The sequence below is a fragment of the Arachis ipaensis genome, chromosome B09 (genome assembly GCF_000816755.2).
Source record: "Arachis ipaensis cultivar K30076 chromosome B09, Araip1.1, whole genome shotgun sequence".
Lineage (NCBI taxonomy): Eukaryota > Viridiplantae > Streptophyta > Magnoliopsida > Fabales > Fabaceae > Arachis > Arachis ipaensis.
In genome coordinates this window covers 78,964,970-78,989,488 of record NC_029793.2, presented here as the reverse complement: position 1 = coordinate 78,989,488, position 24,519 = coordinate 78,964,970, and the positions used below count along the sequence as shown (strand labels likewise).

The following is a 24,519-nucleotide window of genomic DNA, read 5'->3' as shown; positions in this document are numbered from 1 at the left end:
TATTTGTTCTTATCTGGATTTGTTCTTATCACAACATTTTTATAGCACTTTCTTCTTTAAATAAGGAAAAGTTCAATGAAAACTTGGCCTCTTCTCTCTCTAATTTATCAAAATCAAGATTCTTTTACATCTAGTCCAAAATATTTCTTCCAAATATATAGAAATAAATAAATAATATTATACGTGAACAATCCAAATATCCTTGCTAAATTTTCTATTTTATCGAAGACAAATTAATCAAGAACATGTTGCACATTGCATTTATAACCAAAAGAATAGATTGTAGATTTGGTTACATATTGACACTTAGGATTGTCTCATCCTCACCTTGTCGCATTTCTATTTTATCTAAACAAAAAAGGAAAATAAATAACATGAATTTCCGAAAATGAGCATGATGATAGAGTGAGAAAGTAACAAGTCAAATTATCCTTAACTTCCATTGTAAGTGCAACTATTGATCCAAGAATAATTAATCTTTTACTTTCTCTGTATCAACATGCTCACTTTAAGTATTCATAATCCCCTTTCAATATGGGGGCAATAATCCCTTTACAACAACCCCAGAAAAAAAAAAGAAGAAAAAAAAAAAGATTAGATTAATATATATATATATTAACAGATAAAACTATATAACCTTTCACCATTGCCCGTTTTCCTATCTATTTAGTAATCTTCAAGTCATCCCACCTGATCTCCTGAGCACATTCCCCACAAACTGTACAGCCACCTTGTTTTATTCTCTGACTTCTGAGTGTGAGCATGTGTGCAAGGTTTGTGCACTTTCTCATGTTAAAACGATTCCTTATCCTACTACTTGACACCATGCTAAGAGGGTCTTTCACCTGTTGTAGTTTTGAACTTGCAGCCATCTCTGCCTTTTGATCAGGCATGGGGTCACTAATTGGTACCCTCCCCACTTCTTCCCATTCAAGTGATTTTTTGTACACCTCCCAAGCCATGTCTTTCTCCTCTTTTGATAGCTTCTCCTCTTCATTTTCTTGTAACAGGGTTTCATGTTCATGATAATTGGCAATCCACCTGGCATCAAAATATTAGGTTAGATACATTATGATTACTTATCCTTGGAAGGAAAAAAAGGGGGAGAAACTGAATTGAAGAATCAGGTATTTTAGAGAACTGAGTCTAGCATGCTATTATCTAGCCGCTCAATCTTGAACAATTTGGTTCAACTGATGTCATAAACATACTAAAGACCGCAACACCTAGTGACCAAATGTCCTAATAGAATTTCTTTTGCCGCTCTTAGGCTCTTACGCACCACAAAATTTGATGGAGGGAAAAGTTGCTCCATTTCAAGTTATGCTTAGGTTGCATATATTAGTATAAGAGATAATATTTAAAGAAACACTATTACCTAAAGATAAACCCAAGACCTTTCTATTGATGTTTGATCAATTGGGCTTACACAGTCATTGACAAACGGGAACTGTTTTCTCAATCCAGTGAGTACCCAGCACAAACATTTGTGACTCTTTTCCATTAAGTTGTACAAGAGTATGTGACTTATGGATAGTAGTTTCGTTTGTCAATTATATTTAAAGTCTTTGGTAATACACTGAAAAAAAACAAGTACTAGAGTTCAATTTTGTTCGAAGATTCAACACTAGTCAAGACCAACGGTTAGGTTAAAAGGGTAAAAAGTATGTGTCATAACCTACCATGATAACTTAGATGTCAAACCTATAAAGACAGCATAGTCGTGGAAAAGATTCATTGAAACAACTTTCAAGTCAAGAGAATGTACCGGGGTTGATGATTTTTAAGTAAGCTTTCCATTAGCTTATCAGAGTTGCTACTTCCATTTGAATGTGGTGTTGTATGTTTAACTGTATTACTACTGCTGCCATTTTCTTGATTAAGTTCAGCCAAAGTCTCAGGGTTCTCATCATCACCAAACTCAAACAGATGTAACATCTCTTCTTTAGATATGGTCCTATGCACCTGTTGCCTATCAACCACTCTAGCGGCAAGCCCCTCCTTTGTTACCTATAAAACCATTTCCATATATCAGAAATACTGAAAAGAGAACAATAGAAGCATATGATGAAGTGTTTATTACCTGGCGCTTATATATTTTCTCTTCCATGGTGCCATGAGCCAGCAATCGGTATGCAAATACAGGTTTTGTCTGCCCATACCTGCAAGTATGGAGATACTGACTTCAATCAGGTTCAAGCGAATTGTAAACAGATAAGCTGTTATTGAATAAAGTGTGCAAACATTTTAAACTTTAAAAATATCTTTCCAAACCAAGAATATTGTGTAACATTAACCATCGAAAAAGAGCCCTATGTAGCACTCTGCTTTTTGTTATGTTTGTCACCCAAAATAAAACTGTTAAACAGTCAACACCACATCCAATTTGAAAGTTGCTTTACCCACATTACTTTAAAATTATATTACAGATCTGATTGCTCAACTCCAAATATATCTAGAAGAAAACTCATTGAGGAAAGATTATCCAGAGCTTACCTCCAAGCTCGATAGATGGCCTGCAGATCGTATGTTGGATTCCAAGAACCATCAATTATAACAACACGGTTAGCAGAATGAAGGTTAATACCCAAAGAGCCTGCTCTGGTTGAAATCAGAGTGCATTTTACCCTCTTATTTGAGGGCTCATTAAATCTTTCAACAATCCTCTGCCTTTCAGAGCTCTCTGTCCTTCCATCCAGCCTGGAGGTTAAATCAAAGGGTAATAATGAATTTAGGAAGGATCATTAATAATAAGAACCATCTAAAATTCAAGTACACCTTGAACATTAAAACATTAAGTTCTAACATAGCAACATCATAAATGCAGATTCAGATGAAACCAACAGAAAAGCAAAGGAAAACAAGAAACAGTAGGAAAAGAAAAGAGTACAAATGTAAAAAATTAAATATACTAAATGACTAGATGAAACAAGAATTTTACTTGTAAATAACATATGGGCCAAATTAACCAAAAGGAAAATAAAAAAAGAAAAAACAGTAGAGACATTATTTAAATCAAATAGCTATTACATATATCTTACTTGGATGGAGAGATAATTGATAACCCTCCCAACCTTTCGATTTTTGGCATAAACTGGTCAGCAATGAAATTTATGCAGTCCATACATCACATAACTATATCACAATATGATGATTGAGAAGTTTCATACATAAGGTTCTATGAGAATACTCTATGAAATGAGAGTTGAAACCGATTTTGGCCCCTGAAATTTTCGACCGGCCTCAATTTCGACCCCTAAATTTATAGTTAATTAACACCTCCAAATATTGGATTATGCCCCCACGCTTGCCCCTGTAGCTATCTCCGTTAACGGAGATTTGATGTGGCACGTTAAGTTGACAGAGTGTGTATCCACGTGGCACCCAACTTGCTAGAATGGATGTGTAATGAGTGAATGACGTGCAAAAGTTGAATGAACTCAATTTGCGATCCTCTTTTCCCAATATGTTCGAGACTTTACTGGAGAAATTGAGTTCATTCAACTTTTGCCACATCATTCACTCATCACACATCCATTCTAGCAAGTTGGGTGCCACGTGGATACACATTATGTCAACTTAACGTGCCATATCAGATCTCTGTTAATGGAGATATCTACAGGGGCAAACGTGGGTCACAATCTAATATTCGGAGGTGTTAACTGGGTAACTATAAATTTGGGGGTCGAAATTGAGGCCGGTTGAAAATTTCAGGGGCCAAAATAGGTTTCAACTCATGAAATGAACATGTCTCTCTAAAAGATATCTATTACTACTACCATATTTTGCAAGACTGTAAATAATAATGTAATCATGCTGATAACACATTAGTGTAATAAATCTAGAAGCAACCAAAACAGAGACTACCCCACGATTTTAAAATAATAATGCCTGAAAACTAAAGCATTTAAGAAATTTCAAGCAACTAAGTGTTCTTGACATTGCTTCTTGTCTTCTAACCCTGAAAGGTTGTGGTCACTTCATGCATCTAGTATGTACAGTTGTAAATCCTAATTCCAGTTTCTAACTCACTCCTTAATCCCAACACCTTTACACCTTGATAAACCCATCTAGAAGTCCAAAGTTCCCTCTATCGTTCGATCCTTTATTTGGACAGCTGTGCTTAACATGATTATTGATTAATCTCCTGATGTGTGTGTGTTTTGTGTCAGAAAAGTTCAGAAACAGATTGACATGCGTTTGCACTGTTCTATGGCTGACTCTTTTTGTAATAGTGAGCTGAGTAAGGGATCTAGAAGAGCCTAGAAGCTGTGAGAATCTAGAAACTGCTAGTTTTAGGAGCTGGCAACTAAGATAGATTCCACCCTAACAGTCCCTAACAAACTAAAGTTGGTAAAGACCCTTCTACCCGTTTGGTCTAGAGTGCCGAAAACTCGCCTTTTCTATGTATAAATACTAGCTCATCACTCTAATAGTACATCCTCATCTTCTACAATTCTCTGCTTCTCTCTCCTGCTCTCTTTCTACTCTGAAACTCTATTATTGTGGAATACTTCATTCAGTCTATCTTAGGTGTGCCTTGCATCCTTAGATCAGTTTCTATTGTCTATGTTCATGGATTTTAGCAGCAGGAAAGAGGGAAAACCTTTGTGGCACTGTACAGTATACAACTATACGCTACTATCTGGAATATTTGGCTAGTGCGCAATATATGCCCCTTTAACAATGGATTTTCCGATAAACAAAAGGAGTTTAACAAAAGTAGCAGCAAATTGGGCATGTACTTACCGATACCAATCTTTCCCCTTCTTCCAACGCTTCCCAGGTTTGCCATGTCGAGGTATCTTTGAGAGATAAAGTTCTATGAGGTCTAGCGTTGGTATGCTCTGACTAAAAACTAATACCTTATCGCCCACACTAGAACTCATGGTTAATATCTCTAGTAGCAAAACCATTTTGCCACCATGATCAGGCTCTCTATAAATCTTTCCGGGAAGTAGATCATGCCACCAACCCTAGAAAGATACAGATAAGAAGCATCATCACTATATCAGAAGAAATCGCCAGAAGGCAACACATCATCTCATATTCGAAATTCTAATGCAAAATGAAAAGATTAAGTAAAATATTATATCACGAATCAATTGATAGTCTTTTCATACCTTTACAAAAAAGCCAGTACCATCTTTCTTTTGCGGCAAATCATTTGCATACCTCATCTTCTCTGTAAGGTAATGAGTTGTCAAAAGACATACTGTGGAGAATTGAATCTATTAGAATGCAAAGGAGAACGGGAGGGGGGAGGAGGAGGAGTGTGCGTGCGCGCGCGTGGGGAGGGGGGAACCTCAAAACAGTCCATGAGTTATGCTCGGTAACAAACATCAACAAATGTTTCATTACTATTTGATTACTTCTCTCTATTATGTTTCCCTAGAATCACTATCTTCATGTCACAAACAAACAAACAAGACTCATTTTCATACCTTTTGTTTCTTTTAAAAATACCACCTGAAATTCAGCCTAACCGCAATTATAATTAGGATGAATAGAAGGATATTGAACAGCATGATCATTACATGCTACCCAGACATTTGGAAGAATTATTAGGATTCATTGGTTTTCAGCTGATGCAATAGAGCAAAATGTAACTTGAGCCATTAAATCTATTCATAGTATACTAAAACAAAGACCAAAGTAGTTGCGCATTGCACTATTTACGCTTCAAATTAGCTATTAAGATTGGGATTCTCTAATTCAACTTAGATGTTTTTTAAAATTAATTCCTTTCATTCTAGTTGCTCTTATTCTGTTAAGATGTCAACAACATCAACAAGTTTATACAGACTCAGCGCATACTAATAACTTACTAAGAACAACTCACGATAATTATTGCTTATGCAAATGCTGAGATGCATACTAAAAACTACCCATGGCATATTAAGGAAGCCTTCAGTAAACAAGTAATAATATTTAAAAATATAGAAAACTACCTCCAACAGCATTAATATCGGAATTATCATCACTGCTGCAGTCATCCACGATAAAATTCTCAACAGCTTCTTCCTGTCTTACATAGTCCTTGTCTTCTTTTGTTAATTGCAAGATCCCAGGGTGGTTCCATATCTATCACGCACAACTTTTTATCATCAGGATTCATGAAATACCAAATAAGGTATGATGCAATAAAACAGTTTACCACATTCCTATCACTAAGACACTAATCAAAAGTATTCTGCTGAAAAGGCAAAACATTTATCAAGAACACAACAAATTAACAGAAAATAACTGACCAATATTGACAATATACAATTACCCAAAAACCAATTAAGTTTCTAAACAGCTGCTGCTTGAAATTATACATTAAGAAGCACTGACTGAATTAAAAAGAGATTTATGAGTAAAATAGAGAAAAAGAGACTATATGCATCAACAACTCATTAATTTTTTCAAACTTGAGTCTTACCCTCAACAGAATCCCCCTACCCCACAGCAGGGAAAAAAGTACTATAACTTCTACCATTTCCCTAGACCCCTAATAGTAAGAACCCAAAGAAAAGTAGAGACTATAGAGAGAACAGAAAGTGACTATAACTTCTAAGATTTAGTGTTTTACTATGGTATATATAGGTGAGGTTTGTGTACCTTGCAGTGCAAGGTAATTTGAGAGGATAGTCATATACACTGGGTTTGCTCTATATACAGGTATCAGAGGGCTATAATTCTCTACATTGCAGCAGCTTACAATAACCAACTCTATTATCCCCTCTTGTCAAATTGTTCCTATTTCCTACAACTACCTGTTTCTTTCTTTTATTATCAATACTGACATAGCAGACAATTAAACTGACTACCACATGGTCTATGTAGAAACTTACCCGGGCTAACGCCTGGTAACCAGCAAAAAAACATCTTTTTCCAAACTTTTCATGAGCCCTGTCTTTACTGAACCCATGCACATCAAGGAATCTCTTGTACAGTTTTCTTTGTAACAAAGAAAGCTTGACAGTTACCACAAAGACAGTTTTGGGGGGTAGATCCTTTTTCACCACAGTCATGTCCATTCTTTGGACAAAGCCTTTTAACTGTTCATAGAGAATATGTGATCTTTGGTTCATAATTTTCACATCTGTGAGTGTCGAATTAGTGTGTTGACCATTCTCTATAGGATTCTGGAAGCTGCAAATACAGTAAAATACTTTCTAAGAAACATAAAAGGAAGTAACTCTCAGCAAAAATTAGAGAAGTGAGAGTAAAGAAAGCCTTGCCGGTTTCTAAATTCATGGCTGCTTCCAAGAAAACCTTCTCTTACAAAATCAACCATCTGTTTCAAAGAAAATGAAAGATTCAAAAGTGCATACAATAGCTTATTCATCATCCAATTTTTATAACTTCAATGAAGACTTACACAATAGTATTCCATGAGATTGTTTTGAAGGGGCGATCCAGTCAGGGCAATTCTTCTTTGGCATTTTACTTGTTTCAAGGCATGAGTTACGTCAGCCCTTGTATTTTTAATCATATGGGCTTCATCACAAACAAGAATGTCCGGTCCATCCTACAGTAACAGGTCAACAATTCAGAGGAATGCATGGGTTTAATAATGTAGATAAATACTTTGCCTTAACATAAGTACTGTAGATAAGGACTATACAAGTCTTAGATTTCCAAGTAGTATCATGATAGTTGACAACAGAAAAAGAAATTTTCAGCTAACAAGGGATGCTATTTCAAGAATCTACCTGCAAAGCATGGCAAATCTCTCTGGCCACATTCCGGTCTTTCACATGCTTTCCAAAAGATAAATTACGGAAAGCAGTATAACCAATCAAAAAGACACCACCTTTGGTTCTCCACTTTGCAAGCAGCTCAACCCTCCTATCTCTGAGAAGAGTTAAAAAACCAATGTGATGATGACTGTAATCGTTGAGTTGAAATGTGTGAGAGTGAATAGGGCTCCAGCAACATGGATATTACAGTTTTTTTTTTTTTTTTTTTTTTTACCAAAGATATGAGACTCGAACCCGCAACCTCTTAATTGAGTATGGGGTGCCATTTGAGCTATTACTCATTGGCTACATGGATATTACAGTTGACTTCTTGTATTTGATGTTTCAAAATCTAATGTAATGATTAAGCTCATAAATAATAAAGTAATCATTCTTATCTCTCTCTCTATTGATCAAAGATAAATACATCTATCCACTTACTCCAATCTTGCAAGTGATGAAGAAAACACTTGAAAATAATTACATTACTATTCATCAACCAATATAAGGCAATTTGAATAAAGAATCAGTCGCAATTTGTCGATACACTGGTAAGAAATTTCAAGAGACAAATACAAAATGATAACCCTTTCCTCAAGAATCAATATCAACAGGTTTACGTGCTTGCATGAATGGGCCACCATATTCAAAGTGAGCTTAAGTAGACAAATATAAAATGTGACAGCTCTCAATTGACATCGAAAGAAAATAATAAGCAAACCTTGGTACATCTTCCAGCATGAAGACTCTGAGTTGCTTTAACTCTGAGGGCTTCCACTTGATAAACTCCTGACGCCAATTATGCAGGACATTGACAGGTGTGACTATAAGTGCGGTCCTTAACCCCAAATCAACACACCTCATTGCAGTGTACAAGAAAGCAATCACCTAAAATAACAGAAAATAATAAATATTTATGATAACAATAATTACTAATAAAATAAAGACATTTTCTATGGAAAATATAAAATGTGATTGGAACATAATATAACTCTTTATGGATCATAATGTTTTCAATATTGATAGTGCATTAAAATTAATCTCTGTAAATAATACAACTTATTTTAATTTCATAATCCAATAAACATTTATAAAATTATATTTTATGACAAAAATTGATTTAATGTTCAATTATGATAAATTGTAAATATTATGATACCAAGAGGTAAAAACTGAGTTGAGAGATTTCATCATTTAGATCAATTTTTTTGGAAGTGATTTGATATTTCATTATACCATTTAACATATAATATAGTTTTGAAAATATAAGTGAATAACAATTATTACATTACATTTCTATTAATGTCCGAATTTTCTGAAATTCAGTAAGCTTGCTTGTCAAGGTACTACCACATAAATCAATAGTTGAATTGGTAAAATTCATAATTTATAAAAGTTATTTGATGGTGTAAGGGGATCCCCACTCAATAAGAGATTATATTTTTTTATACACTGTACTATTAAAAATTATGTAGTATTAGAATTTTAAGAGCCCTTAAAACATCCAGCGAAATAAACCTTTTATGGTTAGGTATTATCCTGTCCTACCTTCCAAAGTGTCCTAGATAAATATAATTCACTTCTCAAATCAACCAAATGAAATGCACTATCATCCTTTCACATAAATGACATTTATCTGTCATAGGTATCTTCAACTAACAAGAATTCACTGATCAGTCATAGAATAGAATACAGCCAATGGTATGAGCTAGAATACCTGAAAAGTTTTACCAAGGCCCATGGTATGAGCTAGAATACAGCCAAGACCTTTATCCCCAGACTTCACTTTTCTTATTGACTCTACTATATTTTCCCACATAAATCTTATTCCTGCAATCTGCAAATATAAAGAAAAAACAAAGTTGTACATCTTGCAAATTTTCAAGAAAACAACAGACTTGAAATAAAGACATCCAAAGATTCTCAAAGAGGCGGCACTAAGAAAATACAAATGAACAACGGAAGCATATCCCAAATCTTCCCTATTTAGCAATTAAAGCTCCCTTATTCTAGTAGCAAATGAAGAAAATGTATCAGCATCCAAGATTAAATGTTTCAACACTGTTTGGAACATATGTTCAGCTCATGCTTAGATTCGCCATACAGAGGATTAAATAAAAAGGAAGCAGTCCGAAATAAGAGGTGGCAACATCGTATTATCTTTCTCATTTCTCATTTTCTTCTACTAATATAGTACAAGAATTTTCTTTTCAATTGGAAGTGATGCATATTGTGGTGGTTTTGGTACTTCTGCAGCCTTGCACCTCTATTGAGTAGTGAGGGTAATAAGTTTCACCCTTGAGAGCTACCCATAGCAGTTGTAAAGTAAGGTTAGCTTTCTTCCCTTTGGCAAGAGAGGATGAGAACAGAATAGAATCATTTTTCTTACTTCCACAGAAGCTATATTCCACCTCATCCATGCAATAAGTGAATATTGAATAATATAGTTTTATTGCAAATCAATGCCAAGTTTTTTTTTTCCCTTTTTCCCAAGGTTTAGGTAGCCAATCCCAAGGCCAAATAAAAGAGGAAGATATTGACAAACAGCATAAATAAAAAAGTGTGCAATTTCTTCTTACACCAAGTAGATCCTAAAATGTTTGTCTTCCCTAAATAAATAAATCTACATGGATAACCTTAACATGACGGACTTAAGCAACTGGTTACTAAAAAAATAGCAAGCAAAAATGAGAAGTTACATTCAAAGAGAAAAACATCCAAGGAAAAAGGAGAAACAGTTTTTAAGTAGGAAACAGAATACCTGATGGGCTTTGAGTTTAGCTGAGATGCTCGGAGGAATTCTGACAGCTTCTTCACCTTTCTCCCTCACAACATTCACTATGTAACCTGATGCCGCATCGCCAAGAACTTCAACACTAGCCCCTTCGGATAAATTTGATGAGCTCATTTCATTTGGTGAAGCAGAGAACTGGCCTCGCAAAGACTTCAAGCGTTCCTGACGTTCCTGCAAAAGTAGGGACAATAATTGACAAGCTGGAGCAGTAAGACAAGTTTCAACACAACAAAATCATTATCAAAATGCCACCTTTTCAATTGCTATTTTCTTTTTTGTTTCTTCACCTAATTCCGTATCATCAAGTATCCTTCGAATCTTCTTTTTGCGCCTTCTCTTAGAGCTGTAAGATAATAAGATATTATAATGACCATCTCTGCAACTAAACTATAGAGACTAATAATGGTAATTTACTGCATACTCCATCTCCATGCAAGAATCAGTTAAATCAACACAGCAATAAAAACATGTAAAATGAAGTTTTCCAATTATAGATACCTAAAAGTAAAAAACAAAAGCAACACACCATTAAAGAATAAAGACTAAGGCACATCATTTCAAAATAATAACCAGAACATATCAACAGAAGAATGACAACGGAAATAAATAGATAAAGGAACATCACTATAACTCACACAATGGCATTACCGGCTAAATATCAACAATAAGAATGTTAAGAATTGCAGTGTAAGGCTGCTTATTAATAGAAAAATATGAAAAATTACTTATTAGCCTAAATTACTTATGAAAAATTGGAGGAAATCCAACAGTCATGTTCAGCTCCAAATAAATCAAGAAGACCTGGGTACATAATCAATTAACTATATTGAGTACAAATCATTACATGTTCTGAAGTTAACATGTACAATACACCTTGACTGCAAATCTGATTGGAAATATTAAAGAATCACATGCAGGCCATACATACATACATACATACATACATATATATAAGGTACACCAAAAATGTCAAACATTATATAAATTAAATCTATAACAATAACTCCACCTGATTGTAGCATTAATCTCTGCATCAGACTCATCCGAATCATCTGAATCATCTGAATTTTCTGAATCACTGCTAGAGCTGGAAACTAGTTTAGCAGTAGATCCCATAGCTTGCTCCAATAGCAGTGTCAGTCTTTGCAGACTATTTGGCTGGCAAAAACAACAATCCCAGCCAGTGGCCTGAGCTTTAGTAAGAGATTCTGCACCAAGATTCTTCTTTATGCAGTTGGTGCAGAATAACATTGTGCATGATTTACAATTAATTAATCCACTGCTTCCTCCACACCATGCACAATGACTTGAGGGAGAATCAAAACTCAGGTCCTGCAACAAATTAGTAGCTTCTAATCAGAATTCAACCAAATGAAATACGATAGAAAAACTACATTACTACATCAGCCCAGAAGAGCTTTTCATAGTCACAGAGTAATACCAGGCAAGAATATTTTTCATCAACATACCATACCAATCATGTACAAACTGTATTCTGGAAAATGCAGAAGTTTGCAGCAGCATGTAAGATTACTCTTACAAGGTGCACGGCAAGTAGAATTATTAAACATAAATGTTAAAAGTGAAAATCCACCTTCAAAGCCATAAGTTTAGCTATCAGAGAATAATATTTGACAGATTTAAGCCCATTGCATAGTGCACATATTTCATATTTAGTGCACGATTCCCAAACAGAAGTGGGTATGAAGGGCAATAACAGAATAGGTTAATGAATAGCTTATGAGAGTAGTAGCATAGCCCAAAGAGTAGTGTTCCAGCTAGGACGGGGCAGCTGTAACTAACTTATAGCTGTCATAACTAACTTAAGGTTAGAAGGACAGAATTGCCCCCAAGTCTAGGTTGCTCAACAAACTAGAACACAGTTGTATATAAGGTCAGTTTGGATTGGCTTTTGAAAAAAGTACTTATTTTTTTCATCTTTTTAAAAAGAGAAAATTTCACTCCTCTCCACTTTCCTCCCCTCTATTTTATAAATGTACATTTTCCTCCCTTCTAACTTTTAAAAAACCTCCTCTTCAAAATTTAATGATAAAAAATAAAATTTTTGCTAATGGGTATTTATTCAAAAAATTATTTATTTTTTCTTAAAAAATGGATAAAATTAATATTAGTTAACACAAAAAAAATTTAAAATGGATTAAAGAGGAGGTTTTTCAAAAGTTAGAAGGGAAGGGAATGTACATTTATAAAATAGAGGGGAGGAGAGTGTCATTTTAACATCTCGTAGGGGAGGAGAGTGGAATTTTCTCATTTAAAAAATATCTTTTTTCAACAACAACAACAAAGCCTTGTCCCACTAGGTGTGGTCGGCTACATGAATCAAACGACATCATTGTGCTCTGTCATGTATCATGTCTACAGAGAGACCGTTTACATGTAGATCTCATTTGACCACTTCATGTATGGTCTTCTTAGGTCTTCCTCTGCCTTTCACCCCTTGTCCATCTTCCATCTTCCATCTCATCCACCCTCCTGACTAGATGTTCTATCGGTCTTCTTCTCACATGTCCAAACCACCTGATGCACGATTCAACCATCTTTTTCACAATTGGTGCTACTCCAACTCTCTCCCTTATATCTTCGTTCCTTATTTTATCCAATCACGTATGACCATTCATCCATCTCAACATCTTCATTTCTACCACACTCAGCTTATGTTCGTGCTCCTCTTTGGCCGCCGAACACTCCGTACCATAAAGCATAGCCGGTCTTATAGCGGTGCGATAGAATTTACCTTTAAGTTTTAAAGGTGCTTTTTTGTCGCATATAAAACCAGATGCACTCCGCCATTTTGACCAACCTGCTTGGATCCTATGATTTATATCCTGTTCAATCTCTCCATTATCCTGTATGATGCACCCAAGATACTTAAAACTTTTAACTTTTTTCGTAGGATGTTTTCTCCAATCTTCACCCCTATATTAGGGTTTTCCCTTCTCAAACTGAACTTACATTCCATATATTCCGTCTTGCTACGGCTTATGCGCAGACCATACACTTCTAGAGCTTCTCTCCATAAGTCTAACTTCTTATTTAGGTCTTCCCTCAACTCTCCCATAAGGACGATATCGGCAAAAAGCATGCACCATGGCACAGGCTCTTGGATGTGCTCTGTGAATACTTCCAAGACTAATGTGAAAAGGTATGGATTTAAGGATGATCCCTGGTGTAATCCTATACCAATAGGAAATTCCTCTGTCACACCACCTTGAGTCTTCACACTAGTTGTAGTAGCAACATCATACATGTCTTTAATTGTACGAATATATGCGATCCTTACTCTCCTCTTTTCTAAAACCTTCCATAAGACCTCCCTTCCACATGATCTTTTTTAACAGACAAAAATGATTTCACACTTGATAGGCTTCTTAAAAAGTGTTTTTAAGTATTAAAAACGCCTTTTGCTTTTACTTTTTTAAAAAAGCAAGGTATTGCTAGCTTTTAGAAAAAGCAAATAATTTCCTTTTTTTAATAAAAGTATTTTTAAAAGACGTATCCAAATAGGTTTTAAATTGAATAAAAGTACTTCATTTAAAAAAAAAAGTACTTTTTTCACTAAAAAAGCCAATCCAAACTTGCACATAAAGCACAAAAGAGTGCTTTCTTCAGTAACAAACAAAAACAGATTCAGTTACAATCAATCACTCACCCTGTCTCATTTGTTAGCTATATAAGCATTCATGCGCCTCTACCCAACAGCTTAAGCTTTTGAGATACATGATTTCATAACAATATTAAAGCTTCTATGACCAAAAGAAGGTCCAGAGTTCAATCCTTGTTACTTCCAAAAAAACAAAAGAATTTAAGCATAAGGCAAACAAAAAAGTTTGACCTACAGTTCAATCCTTATTGCTCCCAAGTGAAAGAATTTAAACATACGACAAACAAGACCAGAAAAAATACCTATGCACAATTCACACTTCAAGCCCAAAAAAGAGATTCTTACCAGAAGAAACATGTTAGATATATAACCATTCATGTGTCCCTACCTAACAGTTTGAACTTTTGGGATAAGAGTTTCCATGTATAACTGTTGCTTAAAGTTCATACTTACTAGAATGACTAAGAATTTAAATTAAGTTTCTCAACCTTCTTTTATGGATAGAAAATTTCAACATTAGGATGTGAGAAAAATGAGCCTATTCGCAATAAGGATATTGTCTTAACTTATCTACATCTATAATATAATAATATATATTTATTCATAACTGTATTTAAAACCATGATTTTTCCTCTAGCTGCTTTTGAATAACATCCTACTCCTTCGTAAACTAATCAAACAACGTATTAATCAATTTAGGGAATAAATTCTCTCAATTTTTTTTTCTCTCAATTGTTTTGTCAAGTGTGATCTCTCACCATATACACTCCTTAAGTGGGACCAAGAGAAAACATGTGAGAGAAGATGTTGAATGGTAGATGATCACACTTAACAAAACAATTGAGAGAAAAAAAATTGAGAAGATCCATTTCCATCAATTTATATATCTTCACAAAAATACCTGCCTTTCAACTTCTTCAACACAAACCCGGTTCTACTAATATTGCAAACTGGGCAAGCACATATATATCACTAAAATTTAAAATTGCCTTAAATTGTGTACCTTTCGGCGTATCTTTTCCTCCATTAAGCAATTGCAATCCCCACAAATAATCACCTTCAACAGAGGGTGTGAGTGAACTTCAAGAGCCACTTGATCACAAATTGTGCAGTGAAATTTCTCATTTGGACACACTGAAGGAAGAGTATCAGCACCACTGTTTAATAAGCCTTTTACCTTCTCTAGAGTACTCATATTCCTATCTACCTTGTCTTCAATGGCATCTGTGTCATCGTCACTGTCATCACTAATAGTACGAGGCTTTTTATTATCAGTGTCAAGCTCACCATCATTCAAACGCTTAGTTCCCCGCTGTTCAATAATATCATCCAACAAAGATTTGGGTGGATCAGCCAAGTCACCAGTACTCATAGCATTTTCCTTTTCAAGATCGTAACCAGCATCAAAATCTTCAAGTTTATCGCTCTGCAAAATCAGAAAATGTCATCAGACATAATTTTCCCATCAACACAAGTTCCTTCCGTCGGACGAATAATAGGTTTATGGTTACAGAAGAAGGGAACGAAAAAGATGACAAATAAATAGCACTTACGTCATTGGTAAGTTTTATAGTGATTAAAAAGGAGAAAAAAATCAAATGCCTATTTATTCAATTAGATAGGTCAAATTAAATACTTTAACAGTTGTACTATACAGTGTTTTTTCTCTTTTGGGATAAAAACAGAATTTCATTAAGATGAGAAGGATAAAACAAATTGGGGATAATGGATCCCCTATACAAAAGCAAAAGAAAACAAAAGATTTATCTATTAAGCATAACTTTCCAATCTCTCAACATGTCTAAGAAGGAAAGTCCTTTATGAAGATCATGAGTTTTATACTAAATAGATGCTAGATGCCTAATTCTATCCCTTAAAACTTTCTTGTCAGGCACAAACACAGAGAACATGAGACTCACCACCCATGGAGTTCAGTTTTTTTTTTTAGATNTGTTTGGCCACAGGATAAAAAGGCGATGCAAAAATTTTTCAGCAGTAAGCTTCCTATGCAATTTTACACATCAAACTCATCCGTGAAAATTTCCACCCCATTTTTACCCATCAACCTAACATATCCTTAGGGGGTAATAATTATTCTTGTTTGAGGGTAAATTGTTAACCCATTTAACTTATGAAGTGTGCACCATTCAAAATGTGCACCATCACCAATTTAAATTTCTGCTCCCACGTCCATTAGAGATTGTTACTTGTCACAGTGGTCAACACTGGCTTCTATTGCATGAAGTAGAATGCACTTCGAGCAACCTATGATATCTTTACCAAAAAGAAGAAAATTCCTTTCAAATTTTCAACTTAATCTCATCCAAACACAAGCTGAGAAATCACATGTTTTGCATCTTGGTTGTGTCAACCAATAAAGAAAATAATGAAATTGAGATATCAGTGGATTGTAAGGGAATAAACTATTCAACTAAAGTAGTCACAACAAAATTCGAAACTTTTTCCTTACCTCTAGAGAATTCAATTTCATTCTTTCAAATTTCACTCCAGACATTATTACTTGAATTTCTCCCTTTAAAGGTAAACCAGTCACAGCCTACCCAAATCACTAAACGGTTTCCTGAGTTAGAGGACTACTTGATTTTACAATTTAGTTCACAGATAATATAAGCTAATCTGAAGATAGTCCAAATATACTCTTAAAATGATTTAGATCGTCTTTGAAGCTAAAAATGATTAGTTTGAAGCTTTATCATGTGGCTACTATCTGCCACCTGGTCAGTGAGCATACCTCTCACTGAATTATGTTCATATTTAATACGTGTGTGATAATATCTAATCTAAGTTATAAACTCAAATAAGTTCAATCATTAATAAGCATTTTCATTTACCCAATATAAAATATTATTAGACCAGGTAGATGATACAGAAATAATCTTTCACAAGTAACATCTAAAATCCTACGAACAACATATCCTATAAAAAACACTAGTAATTTCTGACAGTTTTGGGATCAAAAAAATGAGAAAGGAGAATAAAAATCAATAATTCACCTGTTTACTTTTCTTCCGACGCCTCCTTTGTTTCAAATGGATTTGAAGCTTCCTATCAACAATAGCATCATCCTCTTCTTTGACCTGTACAAAAACAAACAAGGAAACAAAAAGTAATCAATTTCCTGAACACACAAACTTATGGACAGCATAGAGTAGAAAATATGCAGATGGCAACAAAATTCATTAACAGGGAATGCCTATATATTTACTGATGAATCTAACACTAGCCAGATGCATTAAACTTTTATGCAGTCCCTAATTTATATAATTATATGTCCTTAGTTTTTTCTTGTTTATATATATTTCTACCACAGGTATCTTGAATATATTATATATGATAATGGAGAAATTGAGGACATAAAACATAGGATTCAAGCGGGCTGGACAAAGTGACGGAATGCGTTTGGCTTTATATGTGACCAAAAAGTACCTTTAAAATTCACAAGTAGATTTTATCGGAGTGCCATTAGACCAACTATGTTATATGGAACGAAATATTGAGCAGCAAAGAGTGTGCCCGAGCATAAGCTTAGTGCGGCAGAGATAAGGATGTTTAGATAGATGAGTGATCAAACACGTATGGACAGAATAAGAAATGAAGATATAAGAGAGAACTAAAGTAACGCCTATTACTGAAAAGATGGTAGAATTTTGTCTTAGGTGGTTTGGACATGTGGGGCAAAGATCGATAAAGCATCTAGTTAGAAGGGTGGATCAGATAGAGGATACACAAGTGATGAAAGGTAGAAGAAGACCTAAATAGATCATACATGAGGTTAGCAAAGAAAATCTACATATAAATGGTCTCACTATAAACATGACCTATGATGTAGCTGACCCCACCTTGTGGGATTAGACTTTGTTGTTTTATAAACAATTTAATCCTTTAGATTATCCAAACTCATTTCATGTTGCTGTTGTTGCATAATTCAACAAGTAGATTATAAACTACACAAAACCAAACAATAAATTATGAATGCAGTACATTTTCAAGGACCAATACACATTTCATGCAATAAATGACAGATAACGTAATAATAGCCAACCTTCTTAAATTGTTTCTTTTGCTCCTCAGAAAGATCTAGTTCTCTTTCATTTGCTATGGCAGCTGCAACAAATGGATCAGCAGAATTGCCATCAACATCGTCAATCTCCTCTACCTAAAGGAGAATGGAATTCAAAAGCAAAAACGGGTGAAAAAACCAGTCAATTAACAACAAATATGTTAACTGACAAGAAAGTAAAACATAAGGGTTGGCTGCTAACAGTGATGGATCTAAAAAATTTTGACAGCGGAGGCAAAATATATATAATGTGCCAATAAAATTAATTTCATAATAATTTAATACAATGGGGTCAAATTTAATAACATAATGGGGCAAATAAATATTATGATCATATACCACTAAAAATTTCCAAATTCGAGTTGGGGCAGTTGCCCCCACAACATATAACATATATTCGTCCCTGGCTGCTGAAGTGCATTTTGTGTCAATACAAGACCAGGATTTAAGAAAGCATTGACAGTATATAAAGTCCAAGTGCCACAGAAATCAACCAATGTGCTAGTTCGGGACAGAACCATACAAACAGCAGTAACTATAATTGGCAAACCCTCAAATAACAATCCAAAACAAAAGAATAGATCATGCAATCTCAATGCTAATGCCACAGCAGTTAGCAAACTCAAACAAGTTTTCATTTTTCAAAGACAATTGCAATGCCGAAGAAGGCAAACATGTTGCATTATATTAGGAAGGGGAACTTAGTAAAACCCAACATTTAATAAGGAAAACAAAAATCAATTGCTGACACTATCTTTTTTTCTTCATTGGACCGAAAAAGCATCATTACTGTTAACCAGCAACAGTTAAAATTGTATATTCACCTCATTAACTCCAGGAAATTTGAGTCCCATCAGTGCTGCTTGCTGTGGGGTGCTGGCCAAATAAACAGAAGCCCAGTGCTTACTGCCAAATGAAACATCAGTGCCACTCCCATCAGACACTATTTTATTGAACAAATCCCAATCTCCCTCCATTCCTTTCTTTACAGGATCCTTGGTTTCATCACCAAATTTTTTTTGGAGAAATCCACTAGCTCCCTCTTCAAGTAGTTTACCATGTCGCCTGAACCAACACCACAAAACCATGAATATTGTATTTGAATATATCCTGATTCAAATGCCAAGTAAAAAACATACCTTCTAACAGGTCTGTTTACTTGTAGATACTTCTCAGCAACAGCAACTGATTCAGCAATTTCCGTAGTTGCCTGCAACCCTACCCAATGATTCCTCTTTTTCCATGCTTCAGTGCGGCAACCATTGGGAGCTTCCTTTTCAATCCACTTATAAAGGCTTGGGAGCTCAATTCCAGCACCATCGAGTTGTTCCTAAACATATCATATCAAAGAGTGGCAGATAAAAATCATATGCACATCCTAATCAAGAAAGAATTTAAAAACAACTCCAAGAAAACTGCCCATACATATTAACCACAAAAAATCCCATCAAGAACTCACATCAAACTCGAGCATAAAAAATAAATAAATAAAGGATGCCCAATTGCTCAAAGCTCCCACCATTATGGGGCAGGATTAAAAGCAGAGGCTATTTGTGCAATGAGAATATGTTACCATCAGTTAAAAAGAAATGCAGCAAATTCCATGATGTTGACGCTCAACAGAAATATGATTAAATAATGACGGTGACTAATGAACTTAAGCTTGTATTATGTGAACCAGTCTCTAACCAAGGGCACAAAAGGACTAATGCATAAAGAGGAGGTTGAGCCATTGCTCACTCCAATATGGCTATAAGTAACTAAAACACACCACAATGCACACTCAACTCATTGAGGTAAAAATGACTTCCATTTGGAACAAAGTATTATAATATGCAACATTACATAGCTCTAATAAATAGTCAAATCACTAGCATTTTCTTTTAAGCCACTGGCCACATTAGCTCAAATAAAAGGTAAGTTTTGCAGGTTTAAGATCACAGTCCAGGCTGTCACCATGGGTCTGGGTTTAATTTAAGAGAAGACAACGGATAACAACAATTTAAATATAGACGACAATTTTAATCACAATCATCAAGCATACAAACCAAAACATCTATTGAAAATTGAAGATACCAGCAAGTTGACACTTTCAGTTTCAAGGTCGTCCAGCACAGTTTCCCACTCTTCTTTAAAAGTAGCCATCTCATCAGCAACAGCAGTTTCCAACTACATACAAGACACACAAGTCATGACAAATAAATAAAATCCAAAAGATAAAAACAGCCAAGGCCAAAGAGATGAACTAACATCATCCTCTGTCAGAGTTTGCTGCAATTCTTGTCTAACATCACTCTCCACTTTGGCAAGAGACTCCTCTTCAAGAGCTTCTTGGGCCTCTGCAGCCTAAAAAACCATTAGAGAACCTCCATTTATGACTTTTAACACATGCAAAAAATAAAAGTGCATACACCTCGTTGCAAGTTTGCATACCATACTATCTTAATAGTTGAGTTACATTTTACAGGAAAAATAACTCTTGCTACTAGATTTTCTTGTCCTTTTGTGTTTAATAAAAACCTCCCCAGATTTGTATGTGTAAAATCATAGTGTTATGAAGAGTAGGATGAGCTTCGTATCTTAAAGAAAAATGAACAGTATACCCATTATGTGGAGCCTGAGGCAGGATAAAATTGACACAATTAATGTCCGTGCTCTTCCTGTGCCTTTATGTGATCTGCATTCTCTGTTTCTGGTTGTAATAGACCAGGATTCTATGTTTCTATTTAAGTTAGAGATATGTTTGTCGAATTGAATTTCCTACAAATCTTGACTCAGTCTCTAATTTTCTTTTCTATGTTGGTATTTATGTATTTCATTGTTCCTTAATATTGCTCAAATTTCAAATATTTTATTCTTTGTGATTTTCAAAGATGAAATTATACTAGTGTAATTAACAATACATAGCCATAATGCAAAAATCCATTGTGGAAATATAGCAGATAGCATCGCAACATATAGCTGAAGGCATATCCTTACTGTTTCATTATTCTTTCTCTAAAATAACCACTTGAAAAGCAGTTTAACTTTTTCCATGACTAAGGTTGTTACCAAAAAGATTAATAAATTTATAATTTATAGAATATATAATGACATATTCAATATATACGACTTCTGCCATAGGTCACGACACTATATTTTCATAGCAGATTCCGGGCGGCCACTATCTGCAATTAATTACAGTAGAATAATTTCATCTTTGAAAAATCCCAAAATAAAATAATTCTGGGTAAAATTTTTTACATGATGCAGATTAGAAACAATTAATAGCTCAATTTTTCAAACAGTGGATAATGAGTAACTACATTGATTATTGATTATTGTTCCTAAAGTATAAACGTGATTACAAAATTCGAAAAATGGTTTCAATATATTTCTGGAGCAGTTACCAGGAAATGGCAAGGAAATTAACGGTAAAGAAATTTGTGATCTCTTTACCATTCTACTTCCAAAATTTTAAATGCTCTAAAAGTTTAAATATGGCTTTATCATATATAAGTATTATGGAGAGCTTGATTCAACAAACTATACACCAACAGTAGTTAAATGTTTCTCTCTACTGATGTAATGAATTATGAATTATGAATTATAATAATACCTTGCTCTCTACTTCTAACAACTCAGAAATAAGGTCTTGTATCTCCTCCTCAGTCAAAGGTTCCTTCATAATACAAATAAAATTATAAAACGAAGCGCATTGAAGTTTACACATGGATTAATCACTAAAAAGTTGAGAAACAAAGAGGAAAGTGAGAAACAAAATATCCACATGGCTGACCTCAAGATTTACTCTATCATCATCAACTTCAGGAGGCAAAGATCCCTCATCATCAGAATCATCATTGAAAGAATCACTAGAACCACTCTCAATATCTACCACCTCATCCTCGGTTTTTCCCTCCATCTCTAGTAAAAATTACATCAAAAGGACAGAAAAAAAAAATACAAGATTGAACATTAAATTGTATCAACTACATATGTATTTACAACCTTCTCAGAGAGTAACAACATGCAGAGAAAAAGAATACAGCAGTGCAATATACTAGGACAGCAAACTATATAAAATTCATTTAGAAAAATTATCGTCACAATCAAAGATAATAGTTTCTTCCCATGATTAGTAAATCAGTTAGAGTACCCCATGGATATTGAATTCATTATTTTACCTACGATTTGTGTTCTTTAAAAGCAGACAAGCTTTTTAAGTCACAAATAATTGACATGTCCACAATCCACAAATAACAATAGCACAACCTTCATAGATTCATAGACCTTATTGACTCATTCAAAATGAAGATGCATTTTCCTACACTGCCTGAAAATGGGAAGTGATTGGCAATTTCTTCCAAAACAATGCCAACATGAGACTAATAGATACAATTACTTAACCTGAGATGAGCTTTCAAGGATCTAAACCCATCCAATGAACCATCGTTTAGCCTCAGTGAACTCACAAGAAGGAATGTATTCTCAGAATCACCAGAAAGCATTTCTAAACAGGGGTTACCAAATGTTGCACAATTAAGCATTAAAGTTTTTAAGCATCAAGTATCATCATAGACCTTTAGGGTTGCTAGAACTCCTTATAAAATATACTTAAATCCATCAATCTTCCACAAAATGTTCTAAGCTAGTATCAACGTATCCCACACCCATCTATGAACTTGCAAACATGGAAAAGCTGGAACCTAATGATAATATTGACTTGTTTTCCAGAATTGATTTTAATATTAGTTCTATGACACAATCGGCAAGAGTTTTTTGTTTTTTGTGTTTATTAGTACAGATTGATCTGCATCACTTGGTATAACACAGTAATACACAGAATAATCTACACATACAGAAATAATACAAAACTTCAAACTGCCAAAAATAAATTATCTTGTTATAGGAATTAGATACGCCATAGAGGCAACACATGGTCTTAAAATGCTGGAACCATAATTCCTGAGAGAAACATATAAACATTTAATCTCCTTACTGTAGTCTCGTAAAACCTCACCAGTAAACTCTACGACCTAGAATGAAAGGATGCCCACTAGTAAAAGAATAACAAATGTTGATAAGTGAGAAACCTAATGCAGTTGTTTTAACGATCGGAAGGAATCCAACTGAACAAGAATACGAAAAGTGGATGACAGTTTCCAGGTCAAGTGTCATTCATTTGGACAATGCAGGCTTGGTGTTACTCGTCCCCTTGATCAGGTCAATACTACAAAGCAAAACCGAAGCAACAGGTTATCGACAAAACCCACATATATGAATCTAGTTGCTACAATAATAAAGTATAACCAACTTGATTTAATTCAGCTCTTTCAAAATAAGTAAAAATCTTTGTTACGAAAAATCAAACAGTTTTTTCATTTGTGGCACTTTTCTTTCCCTTTGTATTCGATGGGTGAGTCACGGATATAGTTGCCCTAAAGTTACCGAAATTCCTTCGTTTAGGAAAGTTTTCACAATATCATTTCCAGTACACAAAATAAATAAATAAAATGTTCTCCTGAACCAAACAGGCGTTATTCACTCATGATCATCCAATGTTTCATTCAACCCTGCAAATGTTTTACCAAAGAGGAAACTTTTGGCACACTATCCTTATTCTGCAGCTAGGTAAACAGACCTCATGAACAATATATGATGAATGAAAAAAAATGCCACAAATTTATCTGATATTGTAACACAGCCCTAGGAATATAGGGTTTTATCCCTAACTCCAATCATCGCTAATATATATAATGGAAATTGAACAGCAAGGTACACATTAATAAAAAAAAGCCACAATAATACATTGAATAAAAAAGAGAGAGCTTAGTATATCCCATGACACGTTAAAAATCAGGAGCTAATTTTTCTATACACAATTTAAACCAACCAGTTCGGCAAACACTTTGTTCAAGTAGCGCATTCCAAAGGAACCAGCATTTCGAGAATTCGTGGATTTAAAAGTAACCGTTTTGCAAATCAAGCTAAGAGCGAAGCGTGTTGGTACCTTAATCGGAAGGTTGGGATTGCAGCGGTGGAAATGGCAACTCGGATCTTTCTAGGTTTTGCAGAGAGAGAGAGAGAGCGCGTGAAGAACAAGAAGGAGTTCGGTACACACCCAGAGAGAGCAACCCTCTTATTTGAGGAAAGAAGGTAGAGAGAGTGTAGAAGAGAAGGTTTGATATGTGTGTATGAGATTTAAACGTTATTGGGTTGTGTTGGTTTCGGTTGCGGAATATGGAAGAAGTGGTGTCATGTGTGGTGTTTTGTTTTACGGCACGACCGGGGCAAGGGACGAGTACGCCAAAAG

General features: G+C 34.7%; 1 protein-coding gene across 5 annotated transcripts; it reads right to left on the bottom strand.

Annotated features, from left to right (window-relative positions):
• LOC107617584 (protein CHROMATIN REMODELING 20) lies at positions 234 to 24,513 on the bottom strand. Of its 5 annotated transcripts, XM_016319374.2 has the most exons (27): positions 24,217 to 24,513; positions 23,300 to 23,436; positions 22,003 to 22,130; positions 21,823 to 21,885; positions 20,475 to 20,570; positions 20,301 to 20,393; positions 19,364 to 19,554; positions 19,049 to 19,289; positions 18,207 to 18,320; positions 17,158 to 17,241; positions 15,147 to 15,569; positions 11,531 to 11,853; positions 10,774 to 10,864; positions 10,489 to 10,692; positions 9,445 to 9,564; positions 8,449 to 8,615; positions 7,701 to 7,842; positions 7,367 to 7,516; positions 7,227 to 7,282; positions 6,837 to 7,137; positions 5,952 to 6,084; positions 5,124 to 5,185; positions 4,750 to 4,976; positions 2,497 to 2,700; positions 2,084 to 2,162; positions 1,769 to 2,010; positions 234 to 1,041 (listed from the first exon to the last, which is right to left on the bottom strand). In XM_016319374.2, the coding sequence occupies exons 2-27, from the start codon at positions 23,382 to 23,384 to the stop codon at positions 663 to 665; spliced, it is 4,398 nt and encodes a 1,465-aa protein (XP_016174860.1). In that variant the 5' UTR covers positions 23,385 to 23,436; positions 24,217 to 24,513; the 3' UTR covers positions 234 to 662. The 5 variants fall into 5 exon arrangements, with proteins under 5 accessions (XP_016174860.1, XP_016174863.1, XP_016174861.1 ...); XM_016319377.2 differs by lacking the exon at positions 23,300 to 23,436; XM_016319375.2 differs by lacking the exon at positions 24,217 to 24,513 and having other exon boundaries at positions 23,201 to 23,432.

What these genes read in the sequence shown, in the direction of transcription:
- LOC107617584 (XM_016319374.2), bottom strand. Translation starts at nt 23,384, where the DNA reads ATGACACTTGACCTGGAAACTGTCATCCACTTTTCGTATTCTTGTTCA. An exon ending in AAAAGAAACAATTTAAGAAG is followed by an intron (nt 17,242 to 18,206) that starts GTTGGCTATTAT and finishes GTTTTTGTACAG; the next exon opens with GTCAAAGAAGAGGATGATGC. An exon ending in CGATATTAATGCTGTTGGAG is followed by an intron (nt 5,186 to 5,951) that starts GTAGTTTTCTAT and finishes ATTACCTTACAG; the next exon opens with AGAAGATGAGGTATGCAAAT.